The sequence below is a fragment of the Sturnira hondurensis genome, unplaced genomic scaffold (genome assembly GCF_014824575.4).
Source record: "Sturnira hondurensis isolate 20B ecotype Veracruz unplaced genomic scaffold, ASM1482457v3 Scaffold0000880, whole genome shotgun sequence".
In the NCBI taxonomy this organism is placed as follows: domain Eukaryota; kingdom Metazoa; phylum Chordata; class Mammalia; order Chiroptera; family Phyllostomidae; genus Sturnira; species Sturnira hondurensis.
The window spans coordinates 288123-309007 of record NW_028073511.1 but is presented as its reverse complement, the minus strand read 5'-3'; the positions used below and the strand labels follow the sequence as shown (position 1 = coordinate 309007).

At 39.4% G+C, this 20885-nt stretch overlaps 1 protein-coding gene across 1 annotated transcript in view; it reads right to left on the bottom strand.

The window, feature by feature from the left end:
- The window catches only part of DNAH8 (dynein axonemal heavy chain 8), a 303075-nt gene that overhangs the window by 15416 nt on the left and 266774 nt on the right, over nt 1-20885 (bottom strand). The window contains exons 86-88 of the mRNA XM_037051914.1: nt 5669-5825; nt 1982-2134; nt 1721-1910 (exon numbers count right to left, since the gene is read on the bottom strand). Coding sequence (XP_036907809.1) covers nt 1721-1910; nt 1982-2134; nt 5669-5825 — 500 coding nt within the window. The remainder of the gene's footprint in view (nt 1-1720; nt 1911-1981; nt 2135-5668; nt 5826-20885) is intronic.

Below are 20885 nucleotides of genomic sequence, written 5' to 3'. Positions count from 1 at the left end.
CCTGGGCATGCCTTGTCTTTGCTCGGGCTGCTGCCTGGAATGGCCTTTTCCTGCACCCTTGCCTCTGCAAACTTTACTCACTGCTTCCAGAGAGAAACTGTTCTCAGGCCCTGCCTCAGCACAATTCATCTCTCTGTCCACAGTGTGGCACTTAGTTCTCCCATGGGGGAGGGGGGGGGCAACACTTAATACATTGCATTAAAGTTGCTAGTGTGTCTGTTCCACAAACTATATTATTGGCTCCTTAAGGCAGGAATCAGGTCTCAATTTCTCTCTATTGAAAGCACTGAGCAAAGAGCTGGCAAACGGAAAGTGATTAAACAATCCTAATTAAGTTAAATGCTATTTCTTTAGGCTCCAATTACCTGTGACTCTCTACTAAAATTGAGGGCTAGCAAGGAGACACACGAAATCTGAGAACGATAATAAAAACTTTCCTCCCTGAATTCAATGAAAATTCCAGAAGAAAAATAGAAAGTGAAATCTGGGGCTGTCCTTTTCAAATCTAATATGTATAATTTGGTAAGATCATAAAAACTGCCATGGTTAGAGTTTTAAATTTAGAAAATGATACGGCCTTTGAAAGTGCATGAAGTGAATGTATATATGTACACCGAAGACAATTAAATGTATACTTTTTAAGATATACAGTTTATTTAAGTATTACTTATACAAAGAAAAGTGCACAAACTGTGCATAGAACTCAATGCATTTTCACAAGGGAATACGACCATGTAACCAATGTCCAGATCAAGAAACAGATAATTTCCAGGTCACAGAGGCCTCCCTTCTGCAATCACTGTCTTCCCCGTCTAGGGTAACCACCATCTTGCCTTTTGATACCGTGGAATAGTTCTGCCTGTTTTGATTCTTTCTACAATGAAATCATACAGTATGCATGTATCATACACACATTACAATGTGTGTTTGTAGTGTCTGACGTTCTTCACTTAACATTGTTTTATGAGATTCAACTGGATTGCTGGAAGTAGCAATGATACATCCTAAATCTGAAAGTGTGAATGCTTCTTAAATTGTGTTACTAGGGGAGCTAAACAGTGCTGAACTGTGGGGAAATCTACCATCTCTTCCTTTTGGCCAAGAATTACCTGAAGTAAAACTATCCATATTGTAGTCAGATAAGAAGTTGTCGTATTTCTGAACTTTATGACCTTTATGACATCGGTCAGTAATTTACTCAGTAAATATTCCTAGAATGAAGGAATAAATGCAGAGCACTTTTCAAGAAAAAAAAAAAAGCTAACTAAGGTAAGGGCAGGGCAGACTCAGAGCTCACCAAATAAAACTTTTGCCACATGGTCATTTTTTAAATCAGTCTAATTTTCTATACTTTGTACATATTTTGGCACTTTATCTCTGTCATTTTTACCAACATTTAAAAACTAAGGTTTGAGTGAACATTTTTTTTTTTTCACTATTTCATACGTTCTAACTACAGACTGATGGCCAGCTGAAGTGGGTGAGAAGAAACCCAAAGGTTTGGCTACCGTATTGTAGGAGGACTATGGCAGAAAGAATTTCAGATTAAACTTGTAAAACAAATACAGAAGGATCATCTGTGGTCCAGCCTTTGAAAGCATATATCCAACACTCAGCAGGCTGTACCTCTATGTTGTTTTACATAAGGTAAATTTATCACACAATGCTATTATACAAACACCGCATCTTCCAAGTTGCCCACTCTCCTATGAGCACATACCCTGGGGATTAAAGAAGCCAGTCATCCAGAACACATTGGGCCGCCCTTCAAATATCCAAGTAGAAAATTGAGCGTTCCTCTCCAAAAGCTCGGTGAACCAGAAGCCCAGTGTGGATGAGTCCCAGGACACTCTTTTCCAGATCTGAGGTATGCGAGCGTCGTACATGTTGTCCAGGGCATCTCTCAAGTTCTGAAAAAGATAAACTATGAGAAGAAGAAAGACCCACAAAAAAGGAAATAGCGAGTGAGATAAGCGCTCACCTCACTCATGATGATTGTTCCTTCAATGGCCAATTTTAGATCACTCAGGCTAATGCGAAGCATTGAGATGACTTTTTGCATTCTGTCGATTTCTTGTCTAAGAAATATATTCATTGAATTAAGATGTCCCATCTTTATCAAACGAGCTTTCACCTAAAACAAAGCATACAATACAATGAAAAAATAATCTGTCACCTCTCTCCCAATGATCGCTCCTTTCTCTGTTCTTTTCTTCCTACAGATGTATCTGCTAGCCCAAGTGAACTCTAAAATCTCTCTTGCAGAACCAGACCTGCCATTAAATTACCCATTTTCTGGGCTTCAAAAATTACTGTTCAACTAAAATGATTTTTATTTCCTACTGATTGTACTTAGTTGATAATTGGAAATGTACTTTAAAAAGCTAAAATAAAATTGTCACTTTTCTCCCTTTCAAATGATTAAGGACTAAGTGTCAGTTAAAGCCTAATTTAACCTTTATAAGAGTACATTTTGGAATAGTTTTTTTTTAAATAATGCTTAACAGAGTTATTAGAAATCTTACAGAAAGTACATACAGTCCGAACCTTTCAGAACAGTTATTAATGAATGTGATTGGCTGCGGTTTCCTCAGATCACTGTCGCCTTGGTGAGGGTGACTAGGTCAGGCTTTCCTAATTTAACCAATGAAAATATTTTACTTTGTGGGAGAGTCATTAAGCACCTGTCATTTGTTCCTTTCGGTGTATCATTTAATGATCATTTTGAAGAGATCAATATAAAAGTCTCTGGTTAAAGGAACAGTAAATTACAACAATTACTGGAAAATAAATCAATACATATACACATTTCAATTCAGTGACATCGGCCCAATAAAAGATTGACTATGAATACTGGCAAGAGCTCATGAAGAGATCTGAGCCTTCTGCTGGCCACAATCAAAGGGCTGCCGGAGTAGGAAGGCTAAGAGAAACACACAACGTGAGAGAGAACTTAGAGCGATGTTTCAGTCCAAAGAACCACCAGGTTGCCAGTAAACTTCGGGACTCCCTGCTGGGGATACCGGGAACATTGTCCTCATTTTACAGAACAGCTCTATGGCACGGCACAGAAGTTCCCCGCTCAGCACCAGACACCTCTGCTTTACGGCAGCTATGAAGCACCTCCATCCAGTAAGCAAGGGATGAAGAGGGAAACACAAACTCAGAGGGAAGCAGTGATGTAAAACTGAACAGCCTGGACAGGACAAACTGTGCAGACAGAGCAAGTAATACTGAGATCCCAGTCTAACGTGCTACTGGAGGCCCCTAACCAGTCTGCCACACAGCCTTCAGGTATTGGCCTAAATTCCTGGTTCGAGCCCTTTATGCTCCAGTGTCTGACTAGCATGTTTATCATCCCCTTTAAATAGTGACTACTCTGTGGAAATTCACACTTAAGGAAATGGGAAGTTATGTAAATATTTTTGCAACCCCATGCAAGTGGGAAATTAAGCCCAGGTGTTGGCTAAAATGTCAAATCAATAGCGCAGGTGACTTTTAGTGCCCTAACAACCCCACACACGTGGCCTTTCCATGCACAGGGTTTTAAAAAAGAAACTTCCCTTGCAATAGAGACATGCTTAGGAAAAACTTATTCTAGAAAGTCGGATTTTAGCACTGATTTTATTTTGGGTGTGATTATTGTCCCAGCCTAAAACTGTCATTTCACTAATGAAATGGAAGATTTGCTGTAGTCTCATATAGGATTTTCATTGCTTCTGGGACCAGGTAGTAATGTGGCTTCATTTTCACTGTGGAAGTCAAAAGTATAATTATATTTCCATTTACAAAATTCATATTACCACCACATATGAAGAACAAATCTCTTCCATAAGATAAACAACACTAAAAACTAAGAGATCTTGAAAAAGGAAGCAATTTTAGAAGTCTCTTAGCACAAATGCACTCCCAGACAGCAGTCTGTTTAGTGACATCTGCCATGCTCAGTTCCTGCTGGGATTTTGCCAGAGCAGAGGTCCTGGTGAAGTGGCCCTGACTAAGCCTGAACGGCTCAATTTATCCTCAGGTCTCAGAACCCTCCTCTGATCACACCAACCTGCGGTCTAGTCATGCCGAATAAGTTTTATCCCTCTTTCTCATGCCAGTTTTTAAAGTCTTTGAAGGCAGGCATTATACCTCATCTGTCTTCTGAAGATCACTTACAATGAATCACTGAAAGTATGTCCTTAAAATATTTTCTCACTATAACTATCTCTCTGTGAAGTCATTGATTTTAGAATTATGGCCAAATGTCTCAGTATTTGTCTACACAGTAGAAACAAAAATTGTTTTAAGAGGCAAGAAAATGTTTTTTATTGTTGGGGGCACTCATTACAGGTTGGAGGATGATGGGCTCCCAGCTGACAAGTGCTTTTTTCTCAGACTTAGATGCAGGACCAGGAAGACACAGGACCACAGTTACACCTGCATTAGGGCATCGGCCTCTCACATTGTGGTTGAAAAGCTAACCTTGACTCAGCCCAAGTGAAGACAGGCTCAGATGAAGCTCTGGCCACCAGCACAGCGGTGTGAAGGCGAAGAACAGGAGAGAGGACACAACCTGTCCTCTTGTGTGAAGGAGGAGGACAAGTTGGAGCGTCTCTTACAGAACTTTTAGACCATCCAGAAATTCTACCACAAACATTTACTTAGATCAGCAGTTCTCAAAGTGTGGTCTGGGGGTCCCATGAATACCCCCGAGTTCCTTTCAGAGGATCAACGAGGTTGAAATTTTTTTATAGTAATACTAAGACTTTATTTTATTTTTTCCCTTTCTCTCTCAGGAGTATATAGAGGAGTTTTCCACAGGCTACGGGCCTTGCTCTCACAACAGACTGAATGTAGAAGCAGATGTGAGAACCCAGCTGTCTTCATCAAATCAGATATTAAAGTGATTTGCAAAACTAAAACAATCCCACTCATCACAATGAACTTGTACATTTTGAAAAATACATTTTTAAATAAAAATCTCATTTATGTTAATGTAATGGATTACTGTTATTTTACAATAAATTAGTATTTCTGAAATTTCTCAGTTAAATTTCTAATATATTAAACATCAGTAATTAACCCACATTAAAAAAGGTATTTGAGGTCCTCATACAAAGCGGTCTTGAGACTTTGACAAAAAGTTTTGAGGAAAACTGATTTAGATTAACAAGCAAACCCCCAGAAGGTTCAAAAAGTAGAAAATGATTGCCATCCAAAGTGAAGAGTGAATTCATTAAATGGTTTTCTTTCCTATTACCTAGTTGAGAGGACTGGAAAATGAAAAGTATGGGGGACAGGGGACAAAAACAGGGGCAAATTTAAAGGATGGGCAGAGCGGGCTTGGGTAAGAGAGGGAAGGAGAAGTTTCCAGCCTCGTGGGTTAAGATACTGGGGAATCCAAAGATAGGAAAAGGGTACAGGAAGGTGACTGGAAGAGAAAGTGGGGTAGAAAGGAAATAGAGAAAGGGGTGAGAAAAACTGCCTATCAGACTTTGCAAGGTGCTTGAGAAACGTAAGGAAGACCAAAGGGTAAAAAGAACGAGCTGAAAATGAAGAGGGAATGAGCAGAGACGGGAAGGCACTGAAACATCCCATCCCAGAATTGAGCTCAGCTTTGTGGGACCCAGAGATAGCCCCGCACCCTGCGGGGTGGGCGAGGGGGAATGCTGTAGCTTACCTCATGAGGAATGTAATCAGGAGGCAGTTTGCTCAGCATATCTTCAGATAATCTATAAACAATGGCTTCCCGGGTCTCTCCCACTCCACCGCCACTCTCCTTGGGTTGAATGTTGGTAATCGTTTCAAGAACAGCAGAAGCAGTGTTGCTCTGGTACCTGATAGAAACGGGAACTGTTCAGAATGTCGTAGGGAAAATACCTTCAGAGGTAATGATCAAAGCTGAAATGAAATGATGAATCACTTAAACCCAGCCCCCACAAACCTCCCCCAAAGGGAGTGAGGACTTCACTATCAATCTATAGGAATTTTTAAAAGTAGAGATCCATTTTACAGTCTCCTAATGAGATACCAAGAGCATCACAGAATTGAAAACCTCATCCCCTGCAGGGAAAGAGATTCCACAGATGTCCCCAACAGTCCAAGGCAGTGCTGTACAGTCCTGTTTGCAACTAACCCAACCCCCTCCAGCTGGACAACAAACCCACCTCCTTTCGTCCTCTTTGGCTTATGGATTGGTGCTAAGAAGCGGCCATTATATTAAAATTTGTTAGATCAGAGAGCACCACTCACATTTCCCCAATGAATTATCAGTTGTTATAAATTTCTTGGGTCTTTTCTGTTTTGTTTTCTCACTTTCCCACCTGCGTTATGATTGGCACCCATCTGCTCCACCTGTCTAACTACAGTCACCCATCTTTAAAGTCCACATATTCAATAAAGATTTACTAATGTACCAAGCACTGAGCTAGGTGCTAGGAGATGGTGGAAAACAGGTCCCTGCCTTTTCCCCCTCTCTAGTGGAGGAGGGGACATTAGTCAATATCATTGTAAGAAATTCTATGGAGGAAAAAAACAGGTGCTTCAAGAGAGTATAGTCTGTCTCTCTCACTCTTGCTGCCTAGCTCTCTTTGGGCTGACCAGATGCTCTGCAGTACAGGAACTTAGGTTTTGATCGAAAGTTGCTGGGTCAGCCAGCAGTCTTGATATACAGATGGCATGTGCAAGTATGAGTGTGTGTTGGGTTGATTTACACTAGAAGATCAAGGAAGGTCTCTGAAAATATCATATGTAAACTTAGTCCTGAAGGATGAACAGGTAGGCCAGCCAAGGTGGGGTAGGGTGGGAGGTAAGAAAGGACATTAAGGTAAAAGGCCTGGATATGAGAAGGCATTCAGTGCAAGGCTAGGGAGGTTGGAGCCAGTGAGCCAGGAGGAGAGATGAGGATGGAGATGAAGCAGGTCACTACTTTCTAAGGGTTCTGACCATTGCCCCGAAGGTCATGAGCAACCATGTCCATGAGCATGGACATGACATGAACAGATATATATTTTTCTCTTTTCTGAACTCCTAATTTACCACCTATTAACATCACATAATTAGATTGTTTGGGATTACTGTTTTGCTTGTCAATTTTGTCTCTTGTCCATATGTAAGGCACACATCTCCTTTCATAGGTGTTAGAGGCAAGTCTAAAAGAAATTCAATGAATGCTTGAAATTATTTGTTTAAGTAATTTTTTATTTTAAATTACAGTTGACATATATTTTTTTCAGGTGTACAACATGGTGAATATAGTAATTTATTTTTACGTTTTATTTCCTTGGACACAGATAGGCCTTTGTGATACAGCTGTATGTGCCAAAATGTTAAAGGGTAGACCTCAGTCCAGCAGTTCTACGTCTAAGAATTTCTCCCAAAGACAGAATCAGACTTTCCATTTCTGACAGTATAGTGTAACTGGTACCCTGAACTACAATCCTGAAATAAATAAAAATGCTGCATAAGATATGAAAAACATCTTCTTAAAAATACATTACTGAACTAGCAAGAAACTAAGAAATCCTCAGGGTCCAACAAAATACAGAGCGAAGCCCTGACTTGTGAGGCTCAGTTGGCTGGAGCATTATCCCATTAAGCAAAAGATCATGGACTCAATTTCCAGTCAGGGCACTTGTCTAGATTGAGGGTTTGGTCCCCAGTCAGGGGAATGTATGAGTAGCAACCCATCAGTGTGTTTCTCTCTCACATCAATGCTTCTTTCCCTCTCTTTCTTCCTCCCTTCCCCCATCTAAATACACACACACATATGCACACAGAGTCCATCCAGAAAAAGTCCAGCCATCATTAATATAACAAGAACAGTTTCATGACATCGATATAACCTGACAGCCAAGGACAGTGGACTGGAATGCACATGCAAGAACAACAATGACTTCACTGTAGTAGTCAGTGGGGGGAGTAGACGCTTTTGAGTAAGCATGTGTACTGTGTGGCCATCACATTCAAAATGACTGAGTGCGTAGAGCAACGAATTTGCATCCAATTTTCTGTTAAGCTCGAACACTCCTCCATAGAAAGTATTTGGATGATTCAGAAGGCCACAGCTACAGGCAACTAGCAATTGGCAGCTTCATCACAACAACACACCCACTCTTGCATCACATCTCCTGCAGAGCTTTTTTTGTGAAACATTAAATCACCCAGGTGACTCAGCCCCCCCATAGGCCAGACTTGGTGCCCTACAACTGCTGGCTTTTCCCAAAACTAAAATCACCTTAGAAAGGGAAGAGATGTCAGACCATCGATGAGATTCAGGAAAATATGATGAAACAACGGGTGGAGATTGGGAGAACTGTGTGAGGTCTCAAGGTGCCCAGTTTAAGGGGACTGAGGTGTCATTGTCCTATGTACAATGTTTCTTGTATTTTGTATTTTCTTCAATAAATGTCTTTATTGTTCATAATCCATGGCTGAATACCTTCTGAATATATATATATTCAGAGAGAGCGAGATCTGGAATGCAGAGAGATAAGTCCTGGAGGCATCAACTAGTCACTGGTGTTCTTGAGTCGCTCTTTGGATGGTTAGATGGTACAGTGAGAGAGGAGGTAAGTGATAGACTCAAGGCGGAAAATCTAATAGGAAACTCTTACATAAATCTGGGGCCTCATAGGGCTATACACTTCATGTAAGGCTAAATTAGAAATAACCTACCAGTCAAAAGGGAATTGTATGTAAATTGATCTATCAAGCTTGGCATTGGGTAGGAAAAAATCTTTCCTGAGAATTTTTAATTCATCAGGTTTGTGATATTAATTAACATTTATTCATATTATCTATGTGATTTGAAAAGCCTCAAGCCAAAAGTTTGTCTTAAGATGGTCCCAGGAAGTCCCAGGTGGCACACGGTAGAAGCAGACACAAATCTTCCCTGGAACAAAAATCTTCGCTCCAAGAATCCAACACTTAATTTCCAAAAGACATGGGCTCACAGTCAAAAGTTAGAAAACTCATAAAGAAACAAAGAGCTGTGAGCAGGAGTTCGCAGGAACAATAAAAATCAGAACCAGACCTGCAAGTGTTTCAGATAGTGAATTTTCAGATGCACATTATAAAAATGTTTTTACTACACTGAAGAATTTAAAAGGTGATTGAAAATGTAAGTATAAAATTGGAAACTATAAATGTGAATAGCATATTTGAAAAATAGCCAAATAGAACTTCTATAAATTATTGATGCTGCAACAAATGATCACACACACAATCAGTGGCTCAAAACAATATGAATTTACTATCTTGTAGTTCTACAGCTAGTAAGTCCGACAGAGGTCTCACTGGGCAACAATCAAGGTACCAGCAAGACTGGGTTCCCTTCTATAGGCCTCAAGGAAAGATCCATTTCCTTTTGCTCACTAGAGTTGAGTTGGCAGAATTCACTTTCCTGCAGGAGTAGGTATGAGGTCCCTAAACCCCTACTGTCAGGTGAGGGTTTTTCCCAGCTTCTCGAGGCTATCTGCATTCTTTGGCTCATAGTCCCTTTGGCAAAGGCAGACTAAGTTCCTCTCTCACTTCAAGTCTTTCACCTTCTTCTATTGCATCTCTCTGACCCAGTCTTCTGCCTCCCTCTTCCACTTTAAGGTGTTCATGTGAGTAAATGGTGTACATCTGGATAATGTAGGGTAACATCCCCATCTCAAGATCCTTAAGCTTAATAGCATTTATAAAGTCCTTTTTATATATAAGGTCACATATAGGTTCTCAGGGTTACAGGATATGGTATGTCTGGGAGTCCATTATTCAGCTGCCATAACAGTTAACAATGGATTAAAACAGCAGATTAAATAGTGCCAAAGAAAGAATGATAAAACTGGAGAAGAGATCTGAAGGTATTATCTAGAATGCTTCAGAGGGAAAAATTAATAGAAAATATGGAAGAAAGGTTGAGAGACATGTAAGCTAAAGCAATAGGCTCTAACGTACATCCCAGAAAAGTTTTGGAAAGATAGAATGGAGAGAATTTAAAAGTGATAAACTAATGACTAAGAATTGATGAAAGATTTGATTCCTCAAATTGAAGAAACTCATTGCATCCTAAGATAAACAAACAAGCAGACAGAAACCCAGAGGTAGACATATCATAATGAAACTGCAGAACACAAAAAATACAGAAAATATCTTAAAAGTAGTCTGAAAGAAAAACAGGTTATTCAGAGAGAAATGACAATTAGACTGACTGCCAATTCTTCAAAAGCATCAATGAAAACCAGGAGAAAATAGAATACTGTATTCTACCTACTAGAATAAAATAACTACAAACATGGAATTATATACCAGTCAAAATTATCTTTCAAGAATGAGGGCAAACAAAAAATTGAATGGACATTTCACCAAAGAAGCTATAATAATGGCCAATAGTACATAAAAAGATATTTAACTTTATTATCTATTAATAAAATGCAAGTTTAAACCTCCATGAGATAACATTTCAAACATACAAGAATAGTTACAATAAAAAAAAACAATTACAAGTGTTGGAAAGGATGTGGGGAAACTTGAACCCTCATACATTGCAGGAGGGCATTGTAAAGTGGTGTGGCCACTTTGAAAAACAATTTGGTAGGTTCCTAAAATGGTAAGGACAGATTAATCACATGACACAGTAATTATTTTCTAGCTATCTATCAAGAGAAATAAAAAGGCATATCTACACAAAGAATTGGACATGAATGATCATAGCGGTATTAATTATAATAGCTAAAAGATAAAAACTATCCAAATGCCCATCAACTGGTGAATGAATAAACAAAATGTAGTCTATTCATATGTTGAAATACTATTTAGCAATAAAAAGCAATAAAGTACTGATACATGCTACAACATGGATGAGTTTCAAAAACATGCTAAATGAAAGAATCCACACCCAAAGACCATACATAATTCCATTTATAGAAAATGTCCAGAAAAGGCAAATCTATAGAGACAGAAAGTAGATTAGTGGCAGCCTGAGGTTAGGGGTGGGAATGGGAATGGATTACAAATGGGCACGAGGATTTTGGGGGGTGATTGAAATGTTCTAAAATTAGATTGTGGCAATGGCTGCACAACTTTATAAAGTTACTAATAACCACTGAACTGTCTATTACAATGAATAAAATTATAGTAGGTAAATTATAACTTTAATAAAGCTGTTTTTCAATAAAAAGAGGGTAAAACAAGACATTTTCAGAGAAGAACAAAAACATTTACCATCATTGGAATGGGCCTTCAATCAAGAAAATTCTAAAGAATATACTTCAAAGAGGAGAATAATTATTTTGATGGAAGGTTTGAGATGTAGAAAAGAATGGGTCAGACTGGGTGAGTTAAGAAGTACAGAGTGGTAGTTACAAAACAGTCATGGGGATGTAAAGTCCAGTATAGAGAACACAGTCAATAATATTGCAGTATCTACGTGTGGTCCCAGCTGGGACACTGGAAGTATCGCGGGGACACTTTGTCAAGTATATGATTGTCTAACCACTAAGCTGTACACCTAAAACCAATACAAAATAACAATGAAACAAACAAAAAAACATTAAAAAGAATGAGTCAATGCATGGGCAAATCTAAAGAAACATTATGGTATAAAACAATAACTATATGTTTAATTGGGGTTAAAAACAAGGTAAAATTGAAATACTGAAATGTCAGAAGAGAAATGATGATAAAGTTACCTGAGAGATTTGACAGAGAGGAAAGATATTGACTTTAGGCTTAATTTAAAATTAATGTTAAAGTGTCTTGGGTAATTAGTAAAACAACAGAAACAAAGCACATAACTTACAAATTAGCAGAGGGAAAAAACAGAATAAGAAAAACTCATATTCAGCAAAAAGTCAAAATGGAGGAAGAAGAAACAAAACATAGGAACAGTGGTACAAAGAAGCAACATTTTATATTTATTCTTTATGTTTTATACAAACATTATAAATGCTCTTGTACTTATTCAATGTTTTAAAAAGAAGCAATCAGACCAGTGTACAAAGATGTATGTATAAGGCTGTTTATAACAGTATTTGCAATGACTCCTGGTAGGACTCTATAAAAATATATCCCACTGGTAAAAATGGTGCTATGGCTCTATATTTATTGAAAAGATAAGGTTGTTGAATTGAGAATACTGACTAAAATATCATAGTACAGAAACCAGTTACAACACGATCAATGTTTGTTGATAATGCTGTGCATATAGGCACAGAGAAAACCTAGAGTATTTTGATAGTAAGATTTTTTATGATCTTTGCTTCAATTATTACTTTCTATTTTCTGTACTAGTTCTTTCTCTCAATGAGAAAGTATGATTTTTCTAATAAAGAGGATTAAAACCATTTACTTTTTGAAAAATATGAGAAACAAATCCCCACAAGAGTCAAGAAATCAAGAGAGATGAATTAGTAACAAATGTTTCAGGTTCCATGAAACGCATCTCACAAATCCCTACTAATCTTCATGCCCTGCCAAAGCAGCCCCCTTGTGCCTTTTCTCACAGAATATGGAATGACAGAATTACACCCTCTTTTTCTTCATCCCTAGATATGAATTAAACAACCTTTTGTGAAAATAGCCCCACTCGTTGGCAGAATCCCAAGGAGCACTCCTGCTAAAGTTATCCAGGCTTCTTTGCTTATGAAAAAGCCTCATTTTGTGCAAACTGAGGAGCACTGAACTATTCGGCTGACCTTTACTTTATTTAGGAAACCAGCTTAAGAACAGAGGGGATGCTTCTGTCATCCATGTTTTTATTTGGTTATCGGGTAGGGTATGCTTGGACCCAAACCAGCATATCGTAACAATGGAATCCTTTCCAAAGTGCCAGCTAAGGTGAATGCACCTGCCCCATGCTTGATGAGCTGGGCTTTCGGTCAGATGATGTACAGTGATTATGAGGGTCCTGCGACAGGCCTAGTAAATGCTTACAACCCAACCAGAGTTGGAAAATTAACTCCACATTACCTTTAAACATAAGAATTTGACAGTAGAGATCAATAAGGTAAAAGTTTATTTTTAATAAATTAAAACTGACTGGTATAATTTTATATACAATTGTAATTTTATTATTTTATTACTTTTAGGGTGAACAAATTCTATTCAGAAGTTGAGGTTTTAAAATATTCCAAAAAACTTTTACTTAAAAAGTTGTTCTGGCCAAGATGGAGGTGTAGGCAGATACACTTTGCCTCCTCACACAACCAAAAGGAGGACAACAACAAATTTAAAAACAAAAAATAACCAGAACTGCCAGAAAACTGAACTGTATGGAAGTCCAACAACCAATAAGTTAAAGGACACATTCATTCAAATCAGTAGGAGGGGCAGATGGGACTCCCGGAAAGGTGGCAGCTGGCAGATCAGGCAGTCCCACATTTGTGTGTGGATAAACAGTGGGGAAACAACTGGGGAGTGAGACAGACCATGCAACCCAGGGTTCCAGAGCAGGGAAATAAAGCCTCAAAACCTCTGACTGTAAAAACCCATGAGGCTTGCCGCAGAGGGAGAAACTCCCAGCCTCACAAGAGAGTTCACTGGAGAGGACCACAGGGTCTGAGAATGTACACACACACACACCCAGGAATCAGCACCAGAAGGGCCCAGTTTGCTTGTGCGTGGCAGGGGAAGTGACTGAAAGCCACCAGAGCTGAGCAAGCTGCATTGTTTCCTCTGCAACCCCTTCCCAACATATAGCACCAAAACGCAGGGATGTGGGTTGCCTTGCCCTGGCGAATACCTAAGGCTCCACCTCTTACTTTGTAACAGGTGCACTGAGACAAAATATTATGGCCCAAATGAAAGAACAGATCAAAGCTCCAAAAACAGAACTAAGTGATGAAGAGATAGCCAACCCATCAGATGCAGAGTTCAAAACACTAGTAATCAGGATGCTCACAGAATTGGTTGAGTATGGTCACAAAATAGAGGAAAAAGTGAAGGCTATGCAAAGTGAAATAAAGGAAAATATACAGGGAACCAATGGTGAAGAAGGGAAGAAAACTGACCTCAAATCAGTGGTTTGGAGCAGAAGGAAGAAATAAATATTCAACCAATAAGGAATGAAGAAACAAGAATTTAAAAAAATGAGGAGAGGCTTAGGAACCTCTGGGACAACTTTAAAAGTTCCAACATCCAAATCGTAAGAGTGCCAGAGAAGAAGAGGAACAGCAAGAAATTGAAAACCTATCTGAAGAAAGAATGGAGAACTTCCCCAATCTGGCAAAGGAAATGGGCTTCCAGGAAGCCTAGGAAGCTCAGAGTCCCAAAGAAGTTGGACCTAAGGAAGCACCCACCAAAGGCACATCATAATTAAAGATAAGGAGAGAATCTTAAAAGCAACAAAAGAAAAGGAGACAATTACCTACAAAGGAGTTCCCAAAAGACTATCAGCTGATTTCTCTAAGGAAGCATTATAGGGAAGAAGGGACTGGAAAGAAATATTCAAAGTCATGAAAAGCAAGGACCTATATCCAAGGTTACTTTATCCAGCAAAACTATCATTTAGAATGGAAGGGCAGATACAGTGCTTCCCCGATAAGGTAAAGATAAAGGATATCATTATCACTAAACCCTTATTATATGAAATGTTAAAGGGACTTAACTAAGAAAAAGATGGTGATCAAAAATATGAATAGTAAAATGACAACAAACTCACACCCATCAACAACTGAACCTAAAAAACAAAAACAAACTAAGCAAACAACTAGAACAGGAACAGAATCACAGAAATGGAGATCACATGGAGGGTTATCAGCAAGGAGGGTAGGGGGTAGAATGGGGGAAAAGGTACCGGGAATAAGAAGCATAAATGGTAGGTACAACATAGACAGAGGGAAGTTAATAATAGTATGGGAAATGGAGAAACCAAAGAACTTGCACGTATGACCCATGGACATGAACTAAGGTGGGGGAATGCTGGTGGGAGCAAGGGTGCAGGGAGGAGGGGAATAAAGGGGAGAAAACAACGGGATAACTGTAATAGCAGAATCAATAAAATACATTTAAAAAAAGAAGTTTGGCCCAATTAGAAACTAACATTAGAACCTGACAGGGGTGTTTTTTAGTCTCCTCCCTAAGCTAAACTAAAACTAGGTGCACAGAGAGGGAAAAGGCAAATTAAAGATTATGTAATTAGACAGGTAGGTCGCCAATAAGGTTCTTTACGTTTCAACCCAAATTATTTTTTTTATTTTTATTTACTGATTTGAGAGAGAGTGGGGGAGAAAAAGAGAGAAAGAGAGAGGGATTGGTTTCTTCCTGTACGTGCTGTGACTGGGAATCGAACCTATAACCTTGCCATATTGGGACAACACTCTAACCAACTAAGCTACCCTGCCAGTGCTTAATCCAAATTTTGAGAGCAGTTGTCCATACCTTACACCTCTTTGTGAAACCACAAATCCAGCTCTAGAAGCAATTGAAACCCACCTATGTTTATCATCCCCACTTCCTAAGACTAAAGAAAAAATGGGACATTAGGGTGTTTTTGAACATACAAACTGCTTCTATGGCTCCAAGATTCCCTTACAAAAGAAAAATACACGTCTGAAGTGCTTTATTCACAAATACATATATTTTTAAATTTGAGCCATCTAAGCAGATGAATTTACCTTATTTATTTCAGCGGATCTTTTCTACACTAGAGAGTTTTCCTTTATAATACTTGTTTCATGGCTGAGAGATCTCTGAAAGAAAGCACTTTCACGGTGTCTCTCTGTACATTCAGGTATATTGTGGTGCTTCCTACATCTGATGGAACTGTTAATGTTTTTAAAGCTCTATTAAACTGTCTTAAACAAAAAAAAATAAAAAGTTGAAAGGTAAATCTATCAAACGTATACAATGGAACATATGAATAGAGAATAAAACATTCTAGTAAAATGGCACAAAGGGCACTTGTAATCCATTTGTGATTTTTTTTATCATTACTGATTTTTGAACTATGGTGTTAGCCAATTTTTTAAAAATCATGTAAGTAAAAGAAAAATACTAATAAAAATATCCTGTGCTGACCCACATTTGCCCCTTTTGATAATAGTACAGTGTGGGGCAAAAATTGATTTACAGTTGTGAGTCCATTAAACAGTTTATTCTTATGTTATTATTTTTAATTACCATATTATTTTCCATATGAACAACTGAAAACCTACTTTTGCCAAACCTTGTAGTTGGGCAAAAGACATAGTAATAGCTGGTGTCTTATGAAACTAGCTGACGTGACAAAATGAAGTTATCAACAGTCAAGGATCCACGTTATTATATAACAAATTTATTCAGAAATTTAAATGTGAATGTGACTCATATTACTCCATGATCTCATTCTAGTACACTGTGAAGGCAGACTACGTGGATGAAGTGCTATGTTAGAGCAGACAGAGGTGTCACCATCGCTGATGTCTTAGGGGGAGCCATGAAATATTAGGGAAGTCTGGGTACCGTTGAATCTCTGACTTCACTGTGAGCTCTGTATACCCAACTTTCCACTGGCTCCCAGGCACTGTTGCTTAAATCAAATCACGCCTAAACTTCATTTGTTTTAATTTTCCCTTTCCCCTCTCCTGAACTATTCCCTGTCCCATGTCCTTTAACAACATCAGTGTCTTCACTCAGCTGCCCAACCTACGAACTTCAGAGGTGGCCCCGCCTTGATGTCACTCCCCAGCTCTTGTTGGTTTCCCAGTCCTGTTTCCAAATCATGTCTAGCAACCATCTAGAAATTTCCAGCATTCTCATCCTTACTGTCTTTAGAACTGTCACAAATTCTTTCACATGACACCTCGAATCTTCAAAAGCCAGTCTCTGAATTTGTATCAGCATCATTGTTAGGCAACTTTTTTCTTCAAGACCTTCCCTCACCAGGCTCTAGGCACACTGAACTTGGTTTCCCAAAAGCACCACACAATTTTACATCTTTGTGCCCCTCCCTAGACAGTTCTTTCCCATATGTGCTCTCATGTGTGTTTTGGCACTGTGCTAAAGTGTCTTATCTTTAATTGTATGTATTTAAGGTGAACAACTTGATGATCTGATATGTGTACACACCCTCATCATCTTCCTCTTGCCCTGCATTCTGTCCTTCTTGACCTGGTGCTGCAGTCACCTCCTTCCCATCCCTCTCCAGCCTGGGAACTCCTGCACTTCCGTTAAGGCACAGTTCAGATGTGGCCTCTTTCACTCGCTAGCTTACTTTGATCCCTAAAGCTGAAATTTACTGCTCCTTGCCTTTGTTCTTATAACAATGTGTGTGTGTGTGTCCTGATTTTAGAGTCTACCATATTGTGTTACATAACTATTTGCCATCCATTTATTCTTCCCTCACAATCGACGAGCTCTGAGGGCAAGGACTGAGTCTTACTAATACCTAAGTTGGTCAGGGAGTGACTTCTTACTAAATATTTGTTTGTGGAATTGAGGCCAATTGGCTTGAATTTCATTAAATCTCAAATAAAAGTGGAGCAATTATCTGATATTTTAAAGGGTATGAAAATTTAATTATTTGTTTCTTCTTGAGGTAACAGCACATTATCATTACTATTTGTCTATTTCTCAGCATACACATATATATCAATGTATATCAGATTTTTCAAGGTCAAAGAGAAGATAACCACAATAAATTTCCACTCATCCTAAGAAAAGTATAATTTATTCTTCCTATCTGTTCTAACTAGGTATAAAAATGGGGAACGACCCCATACCTAGGATTCTCAGGCACTCTCTTGTGCACCTCCAGCTTGAATCCTCTCTGCACACGCTCTGCACCAGTGGCTGGGAGCCAGCAGCACACACGACTGCAGACACAGCCACCCGCTCTGGGCCAGCCCAGCCACATTCACCAGCATTCCAGGGAGGGGCCAGTGGAGATGCTGCTGCTGCTTGATCTCACTGAAGAAAGCACTTTCACAGTAGGCCATTTAATTAATTTTTTTTAGGTATTTAAAAACAGTCCTTAAGACACAGCTATGGGGAAGAATTCCTGAAAAACTGGCCCATTTTGCATAAGAGCTGGACAAGCTCTCCCAATCATCTCCCGACCAGCACACATGAGGCACTGAATGCCATAGGTGTACAACTTCTGTTTCATTTCTCTTTCCACGATGTGATTTTAAGTTTGCAAAGACAGAAAAGGCAGAGAAGCCTACTTAACTACCTATAATGGAGAACTGCAAATATCTCTATGGGTCTAAAAAAACCCAAGGGCTTTCAGAAAACCTGTCCCTATAAATAAATGCTCTGAGATGAAGAAAGAGAATGATAATACTCTATTTGCTTTGGTGCTGAGTTACTTCTAGAAGAAATTTCCCCTTGAAGTAAATGTGGGAAAAAGCTCCTATCAGTCTTGGAGCTCGGTGGTGTGGGGGAGTCACCTAGGTCATCTTTGTTGGGTAGTCATAGATGATATAAATGTGAAATAACTGAAAAACACAACTGTCTCTAAAATAATTAACTATCTAATGAGATATTAATGCACTATCATATCCAAATCAGCCTAGATTTATATAAATCTTTGCGCATGACCCATCATGTATAATGAGCATAATTTTTTCAAATTTGAAACTCAGCATTGTCAGCTAACATGAAAATAAATACAATTAAATTCAGACTTCATAGAAATGAATATAAAAGTTATAATAAGACATTTGGTAAATTCCAGAAGGTAGAAAATATGCATAATCATTAATGAGAAAACAAGTGAAAATAACTGTTTTTGACATTGAGACAGTTCAATCTGCAATGCCCTTGGTACCTTATAAATCTAGATAATAAAACTATTAACTTTGCACAGTGATTAAACTATGCATTTTTATGGTTCCTGTCACCAAGGTACCTAAGCTCTTGGGAGAGATTGAACTTATTTTAAATCATTTATTCAGCTTGGTTTTCCTCTTCTACTTCAGGGATTCTGCATTCTTAAGCAAGGACTGCAGGGAGGGACTTGTGGTCCCCTTTCCCAAGTCTCCCTCTCCTTTCTCATTTGTGGATGCTAACACTACAGTGTAGATTCTGATAAGCAGGGACACAGATTCTCCACCATGGCCCAGTTACAGCCCCGGAGTCTATGTGGAAGCCAGAGCGCTTTTGAATGGCCTGGACAGTCAGATAAATTAATGAGGATCCATGTAGCCACGGTAGTCATATGGATTCAGCTGGTGTATCTCAGAGAGTCTACCCCCTCATGTGTCTTCAACTGCAATCTATGCACAAATGCACTCAAACCTCTCACCTGGGCACCAGGCCCCATTTCTCTCCCCACTCAGATGCATCCCACTGTCTTCCCTAATTCAACACACCCCAAGCAGAACTCTAAGTCCTCCTTAAGCACACTGTACCCAACTCTTCCAGTATCTCAGCTACCAGACCAGGAAACAACAGGGGAACCTTTGATTACTCATTTTAGTTCACACAGAACGTGGAAAGCTATATCTTGCTGGAGTGAGAAAGGAAGTACTTGAGAGGAGACCAGGGATGGATTTTAGCTAGGAAGCTGCGCCTGCTATTCCTTACTGCCACCTGGTGGCTGGTGAAGGACAGTAGGGGTTGGAGTATAGCTCCCCCAGGAGGCTCAAACACCAGAATGAGGCCCGGATTCTAGTTGCCAGGTATTTCAGAGCCGAGAGGACAGAAGGATCAAACCTAGGAACAGAGCTTACTCAGAGACAGAGAATAAAACCAAATGCAGAGCTGCAGAACAGAGCCCACTGCCTGAGCAGGAACCAGAAAGGGGCCAAGGTCTCTGGGAAGAGGAGAGCAGGGGTGGGTGGGGAAGACCCTAAAACAGACCTAGTGGGAAGTTAAGAACAAAGAGAAATCAGAAGAGAGGGCCACGGGTCTCACAGGCCAGCTAGTTGTCTCTAGCAGAAGCAGCCCTCCATTTGAGGCAGAGATCAAATGGAGCTTTTTACTTGACCTCACTCAGTGTGCTGGGGTTTGCCAGATCTGACAGTCTCATTTGAGAAAGACAGCTATGCCATATATAGCATGCCTGCCAGCAATGGCTATAAGCCTGTGTGTGGACAGAGTTATGAAGAGAAACTTGCTTAAAGACAAAGAAGGTTTGCCATGACCTCTCTACCCTGTAGGTAGCAGGAGCAAATGAATGAAAACTGTAGAAGGTTCCCAGACACTGTCCTGCAGCTTCACCCTACCCGTGCCTCACATCACCACCCCTAGTTACAGCCTGCAACATCACAGACAGGGTCTCCAAGAAGGTCGATTAGCCCAAATAGCCATTAACTCCCTGGGCATGTGCTCAATTTCACTCAAAATAAGAGAAAGTAAATTAAAACTATGCTGAGGTAACATTTCTCACTTGTTACATGGGTGAAAATTTAAACCTTTGCCAATTGCCAATGCTTTGTTGATAAGACTGTGAAGCAACAGGCACTCTCACATTGCTGGTCAGAGTGAGAGCTCAGCCCAGAGCAAGGGAATCTGGCAGGAGGCGCTAGCCCTGCTCCAGCAACCACACCCATAGCAACGTGCCCTGAAAACACATCCCCGGCAACATGAGAAACCGTGAGCACAAGATCATTAATTGAGGAATTATTTGGAATAGTGAAGTACTGGAAACAACCCTAAATGCCCATCCATGGGGGCCTGGATGAGTGAGCCATGGTACATATGAATAGGAGACGGCATGCACCTGTAAAATAATGAGGAAGGCATCTATGAACTGATATGGAGTGGTTATAACATACATTGCTAAGTGAAAATGGCAAAATATAAAGTGGCAAGGCAAAATAGTATATATATATATATATATATATATATATATATATATATATATATACATGCATACATATACATACACACACACACACACACATATACCTATACCTATACCTATACCTATACCTATACATATACATATACATGGAGAGAGAGATAGTATGGAAAATTTGTTTAAGAGA